The 7,711-nt window shown below is 35.7% G+C and overlaps 1 protein-coding gene across 1 annotated transcript; it reads right to left on the bottom strand.

Moving 5' to 3' along the window:
- Nucleotides 1-2,817: 2,817 nt before the first annotated feature.
- On the bottom strand, nt 2,818-5,109 carry LOC117618281. Its single transcript, XM_034347875.1, has 4 exons — nt 4,779-5,109; nt 4,180-4,344; nt 3,350-3,420; nt 2,818-3,039 (listed from the first exon to the last, which is right to left on the bottom strand). Exons 1-4 carry the CDS (start codon nt 5,107-5,109, stop codon nt 2,818-2,820), a joined length of 789 nt encoding a protein of 262 aa, XP_034203766.1.
- Between the last annotated feature and the right edge of the window lie 2,602 nt (nt 5,110-7,711).

A 7,711-nucleotide genomic window follows, 5' to 3' on the forward strand; every position in this document is an offset into this window, starting at 1 on the left:
TCCCTGATACACAATAATATATTGCCAAACACAAACTAATGATATGCAGAGAAACAGCTGTGACAATCCTTAAAATAAAATAAAATAAAATATTTAAATAAGCCTAATTGATCCTTGAAACCGAACAACAAAGCAATCTTATATATGTCAGAAAATTAAGTTATAATTAACGTAAATTGTCATATTAATTTATTATAGCATATATATAAAACTTGAAAATGAATAAGCCCTAAGAAACGTTGAGAATCACTAACAAATAATAGAAAATGGGGTTAATTAGGCACTATAAACTGCCTGAAAAGGAAACCTTAAAGATTATTCTGAATTTTTTAAGGTAATGCCAGTGAATCGTTGAGTTTAGTTATGTGAAAAATTTCTCTTTATGCAGATGTTATGTATTTTCTAGGGCAAAAGTCACTTTTGGTCTCTATGGTTTTAATTCAGTCAATTGTGCCCTTGTAGTTTCATAACTGTAGCAATTTAAGGACCAATCACAAATTTCGTCAATTTTTTTCACGAAGTTAGGGGTATTTGTGTCTATTTATGTCATTTAAACGTCATAACCAATTAGAAAACTTGGTCATGGTGTAAGATTTGGGGCTCTTCCAAAACTTGGTTTTATGTTGCAAGATTTGGGGAAATTTGTCAAGGGCTTGGATTGAAGACAACCTAAGGATTAGACAAATGTCAAGAATGGACGAAAATATCCTTTACTCCGTGAAAGAAATTGACAGAATTTGTGACTTGTCCTTAAATTGTTATAATTATGAAACTACAAGGGTACAATTGACAAAATTAAAACTACATGGACCAAAAGTGACTTTTAATCTATTTTCTAATACTCCTCCATATTTTCTTTCATATTTGTTTATTTATCTGTACAGACGTTTGCATATGAGAATAATTTTATTCAAGTTGATCGGTGTATAGATATCTCTAATGAGTTGACTTTGAAATCATGGCAGTATGTACGAAATTAAACTGGGACCCCAAACATGATTTAAAATGAAAATACTGAATAAAAAAAATTATCGTGAATCATGTCATAATAAAACAATAAAAATGGTGAGCACAATTATCTTTTACAAATACATGGATAATAATATGTTTGATTGGTCACGTGTTCAATACGTGGATGAAAAAATATTTTCAAAGTCGGAGGGAGTAATTTTTGGGTGTTTCAGGTATATCATGTGACTAGTATACCATCCAATAAATGAAATATATATAGAATATTGGCAATGCAGCCCGCCACATGTTAAGAGAGAGGGAGGTATTTTTGGAGTTTTATCTGGTGGGGTCCACGTGGAAATCAAATCTGGTGTATTTTTTTTCGTGTTGGCATTTGCCATTTCCGTCCACTCTCCTCTTTCAAAGATCACGTGCACGGCACTTCCTAAAATGATAGACAACAAAGCTAATATCTTTTCTGTCGTCAAAAACGCAAAATAATCTTTTTTAAATACGAAAAACAATTTTACTCACAAAAAGAAAAGATAGGAAGAAGAGGCGGAATTGTTAGAGGGAAAAAAACGAACAACTATTACTAAGAAACCAATATTTACAAAATTATTTTTTCAACGGGTGATTAAATTTTTTTTTTCAAAGTTATTTACAAAATATTCATTTCATAAATTACTTAATAAATAGTAAAAAAAATTTGGACTTTGTTTTAAATTTTTATTTTCACAAAATTAGTTTGTGTAAATTCAAGTCTCGAACTAAAAACCTAGCTTCCAAAATTGTTCCAAAACCTTTCTCAAGCCTCGAACCCCAACCATAAGCCTACTAAGGAGTAGGTACTTTCTCTTCTTTTCCAATGTGGGGCTCAAGTTCATGTATTTCAATCAAACTCCAACAAGCAGCTGATATTATCCAATCACACTGTGACTTATATTTAAGTTTCGAGGCTAAAATTCATTTTTAGAATACTAATATATTTGGGTACTAAAATTAAATTCCTAGGATTTTTATTAAAATATTTACCACTAATTATTCAGTACTAATGAAAGTATTTAAATAAGGCTAAGATATTATTTAATTAATAAAAAACAAAATTTTAGAAAGGATATTTTAAGAGTACACCGTGTGGCTGTACTTTTCTGTTCCGAGAGTATAGCCGCGCGGCTGTACCCTTTGAATAGCATAATCTTTGAATAAAATAAAAAAAATTTAAAAAGTGAACTACTATTACTAAGAAAAGTTTCAAATCAACATTCCAAGCAACCACATTGACTTGCCTTTAAGCGTTAAAGATATATTTTCTCAATTAATATCTTCTTTTTTCTACGTTAAAGATATGAAAAGCACATACATCTTTTATTAGAATGATTCAACAATGTATTTTAATTATCGAAACCGTCTATATATTCATGTCAAACTTAGCATCAGTAGCGTATCTAGCCATGTATTGGGTAGGCAGTTGCGTACCCGAAAGATTTCAGAAAAATATAATATGTATGCAGCTCCCTAAACGCAAGACCTAGGGGCATATGCATGAGACTATAGCCTCCACGCGTTAAAGATTTTTTTTTTTTTTTTCTTTTTTCTACGTTAAAGATTTGAAAAGTGCACACATCTTTTATTAGAATGATTCAACAATGTATTTTAATGATTGAAACCGTCTATATATTCATGTCAAACTTAGCACAACTATATATCCATGTCAAACTTAGTACATCTCAAGATCTCTCACAACATCCTTTTTGTTGGTGATTTTTACACTTGCGATTAATTCTCACATCATCATTAAAATCTGATTTGAGAACAGAAGTCATAACGGAGTTGGCTACTTTAGACTAGTAGTACAACTACTTGTCAAGTTTCATCACCATCTTCAGGTGAGGGAAAGTGAAACATGAGGTTACCCAGTGCACCAACAGGGAAATTCAGCATGCAAAATGGAAGTGAAGAATTGGAGTGGAGTAACCACACCCTGCTTGTCAGATGCGACGCTTTCATGATTGCGCTCTGGCAATGGAGGCTGAACACCGCAGTAACTGGATTTTCTTCACTTACATCACCCCCAATAATGCAATTCTGCAGCAACACATTAAGTTAAACCAGGAAGAATATATTTGATCATTCATGTATGTGGCCAAGGGAATTGTTGTCAAATTTTAACACTGCAAAACTATGAAGTTGAAGGATGGTGCCTCCATCTTTTCCACTTAGCCAGAAAAAAATGCAGGCTGTGGTTCCCCTTAAGGAACTTAAACAATCCTATACGTCCACCAATGAAGAAAACTGGACTGGCTGTATTGGTTTCCTTTTAATTTTAACTGCTGCAGCTTATTCATTATATAACCATTGTACACAAGCTGTTATATTACAGAGAGTGTTCTTTTACCTCGTTCGTCAGAAGAATCTCCTCATTCGCTACAGAGAGCCTAACTTCAGTATCGGTTATGCGTGCATGAACTAAGATGACACATAGAAGACCAATGAGTAGCATATAGAAGGTGTTAATATGAACCAGTGGTGCATGCATAGGATAAGTCAAGATAAATTGTGCCTTTAGAAAACCAGTTTAAAAGGACAGTAAAAACAAAATGGCATGTGTGACCATTTGTTTTAACAACAGTAAACCTGTCATAGATGATTGTAAAAAGAGGAAAAGCTAGGAATTCCATGTAAAATTGCAGGCTGTTAGTAACATAAACAAGATCATAGTGATGCAAAGTCACAGCAATAATCCATCTGGACTTCTTCTCAAAACCATAACCCAAATGAACTGTAAATGTCATGGTGTGACTTGTCTGTGCTACTTCTACAACAGCGATACACTAGAAAGAAACGGGGCTATTCTCCCTCCCTTCCCCCTAAGTTCTCACCATTAAAATATTATCACAATCTGGTTCAAACTACAACTTATGATGCTAAGTTGCAGACAAATAGTCCATCTCAGACCTGTAAATTCCATTTCCCCCAAAATTCCCTCCGTTGAAGTTGGCCATGGTGGCAATTCTAAGTTATATACAATGAATCTTAAAGGGTAAAGAACTAAGAAGTATCATCAAAGTCAGCAACCGAAAGGTGAAATTCTAAGAAAATGAACATCTTCACATAAGAATTAAGAAAATGGAAAGGGCTTGGTCTGAACTTGAATCAGTAAATTTCCATGTTGAACATTGTAGCACTGCATTTAATTTCAAGAAGTAATTACACAATGACAAGTACCTGTCTCTCCAAAACAGCGCAACCGTATCATGTGACGTTGAAACTCCACCGATGGTATCCCAACAATCACTTGATATTTGAAATTTGCAAAACCTGCCTGCATCTGATCAGCAGCAGGGTAAACTTCAATCAATGCCATTTCAGAGTACCTGACTCGGCGATTTCCTGTGATTCCATTCACAAGTAGAACATATTAGAAAAAGAGATGCAGACAAAGATTCTCAAAAAACTGAAACCAAACAACAAAGCAAGTATGGGTAAGGATGCCCCAAAGAAAGCTTCAATATTCCTCTTGAAGGTCATGAAAATGATCACAAATTAAAGAAAATGTAGATGAAAACCTTTAAAGATTCTGAAAACTTTGAGTTTTCAGTGAATTCCTTTTCCAAGAACCAACTAAAACCTATCATAAACTTGAAGCATGAAAAATCCCCTTCAATAATTTTCGAGTTTATATCAACAAAAAATTGCCAAATTAACAACGATTAAACTGATTTCCAGGATACTTGAAATCAAACTTACAACAGATACTTGAAATCAAACCCACAAAATTGAAGAAATAAGAAATAATTAGTGAACTAAGATGTTTTTGTACTGACCGGGATTTTTGAAAAAGAAGCCAACCACATCCTCGCCTTCATCACAATGGATCTCGATCGAATCTTCACTGCGGGCGAGAGCCAGCGCGGAGAACAAGTGGCGGAGGTTGATGCAAATCCAACGGGTCTCGTTGCACCGGAACTGAGCGAACATCAAGCTTCGCATCCGCAGCGCAATGAAGACCTGTGGGAACATCAGATAGTTGCTCACGGACACCAGCGTTAAATCCTCAGGTGAGATGCGAATGTCGGCAAACTGGACCATTTCGACCAAGGGCGTCACCGCCTGCTTCAGAAGAACCGCGCCTTGGTCTAGGCGGAGCTGGAACATGGTGGACAGAGAGAAAACCAGAGAGAGAGAGAGAGAGAGAGAGAGAGAGGGATTTACTTGGCGGGAAAGTAAAAAGGTAATTGACGGTTGTGTGCGTTGAAATTCGGCCGACTGGTGTATACAGAGTTGGGTGAGGTGGGGCCCATTCGCATTCTGTTTTAATTTTGTTCATATTACACTTCCGCCCCTCTGGTTATAAGAACTTCAGATGCATTGTCAATGAAGTTCTTTTAATTGAAATGACACCCCAAATGGTGAAAAATGCTTAATAATAATAATAAATTAAAAATAAATATGGTAAGAAGAGATTGAGACCAACTTTACTTGATTTCTGCTAGTCCATACATTATAGTTTTTAAAGGGGAACATTCTAAACTACTTTCTAATGCATAGGCGGGGAGGAAATTCGAACTTGGGTGAAAAGAAGCAAGCGCAATGTGTTGATCAACTGACCTAACCCGTATCTTCTAGCATTTTTCAATTATGTTTTGGAACAAACATGGGTTATGATACCACCACAGGACATGGTAATAATAAGTTACAGAAAAAGCAGGCAGATATTCAACAAGCTAACAAGTTGCATTATATGTAAAGCTGCATTAATTGTTTACAAAGAAAGAGTTATGATGAACAGGATCAATATTCCTGACAATATCTCACACACTCACATCATCTTTTGTTTTTGGACATTTTCCTGACAATGCATTAACATCCGATTTGAGTTAACAACTCAGAAACACTTTCTCTCATCACATCACTTTCAGGCTTCAGGCTTGAGGAGGACCAAAGCAAAACATGAGGTTAACAAGTTGAGTAACAGGGCAAAGCAGCACGACAGATAAACCATTGGACTGGCCCAGCAACCACACCATCTGGGACAGCTCTGCAGCAGTCTCGATTGCGCGAGCGTGTTCAAGATTGAACAACAAGAAAACTGGATCTTCCTCCCCCACATCACCCCCGATAATACACTGCCTCAGCTGCATGTATAACAAAATAACATGATCATTTATGTGATAAGGAAATTGAACTTTTTGTGATGTTACCATGTTGTAGCGTGTGACAGCAAATCTAGAAGATAAAAAACAGAACAGAAAAAGAAACCGAAAGACTGTGCAGCTTATACAGTGGCTGCATTGGTTTTCTTTGGATCCTAACTGCAGCTATACATATTATTTCATGGCACAGAAGAACGGATGCTTTCCAACGGAAATCAGAACCAGGATTTGCTTAATTAGCATTATATTTTCAGAAAATTGATTGGCAAGCTGTGATAAGGTTGAGCATCAAGTTGTTCTAAACTACAAATCACGTGAAAAGTTGGGAAATACCTCTTTACTGTAAACAACTTCTACATCTCCTACAGAGAACTTAACTTTAGTATCTGTTACACGTGCAGCAACTGCGATGACACATACGAGCCTAGTGAGCAACTCAATGACGAAACGAAAACCAAGTATCAGTGTTAAAATCTTGTGAACCTTGTGAATGTGTATCAGCATGCATGCACCACAAACAAAGATCATGATGCAAAATCACCAGTAAATGATGAAGAACTAGGAAGCATGATCACTGTCAAGCACTGAAATGAGAAAATGATCAACATATTCTCATCACAATATTCTGACTTGATCATTGTAGCAATTACACTGACAAAGTACCTAACACTCCGAAATGGCCCAGATAAGTGATAAGACGCCTAAACTCGTTCGAATGTATCCCGACGATCACATGATATTCATGTTGGAACTGAGGTGTAGGTACAGCCAGCTCACGAAGGTGCACAGAAATCAAGGGGATTTCACCTTCAATGAATCGCCGAGTTCCTAGATTATTGAAATTGTGAACAAGAAGAGACGAGAAAAATTAGATAAGGAGGAGATACTAGAAAGAAAAAGTGCAGATCGTTCATCAAATTTAAGCAGATTTTATGACAAAACAATATTGGGAAACACAAACTACTGATGCAAACAGATTGACAGAAATCCTCTCAAGAAACTGAAAGACCCAGCAACAAGATTAATTTTTGAAACCAAATAATTCAGACTGATTGACCAAAATCTTCAACAAACTGATAAACCCAGCAACAAGATTAATCTTTGAAACCAAATGACAAAGCTAAAACGACCATGAACTTGATAAATAACAGAGCCCCAATAACAGATGATGCTATAAGAACGCAGCAAAAAAACGTAGACAGTTCATCAAATTTAGACACATTTTACTACAAATGTTAGGACATACAAACAATGGCAGCAAGATTAATTATTGAAACTTTAAACGACCATAAACTTGAAAAAGAACAGAGTCGCAATAGTAGTGTAATGAATCTTGAAATCTTGAAACGTTGAAATAAATAATTAGAGGCCAGAGTGTTGTGCGGAAGCGTCAACCAACTGCGAGTGAAAAATAAATAACAACAGGCAGGAGAAAAATTGAGCAAAACTGCGAGTGAAAAATAAATAACAACAGGCAGGAGAAAAATTGAGCAAAATAATCAACAAGAACAACACCAAGATTTATACTGGTTCGGCAATTGCCTACATCCAGTTTGGAGACGATGGAGTATTCCACTATAATCAATGGAGATATACAATAGTGT

Source organism: Prunus dulcis, chromosome 2 (assembly GCF_902201215.1).
Source record: "Prunus dulcis chromosome 2, ALMONDv2, whole genome shotgun sequence".
Taxonomy (NCBI): Eukaryota; Viridiplantae; Streptophyta; class Magnoliopsida; order Rosales; family Rosaceae; genus Prunus; species Prunus dulcis.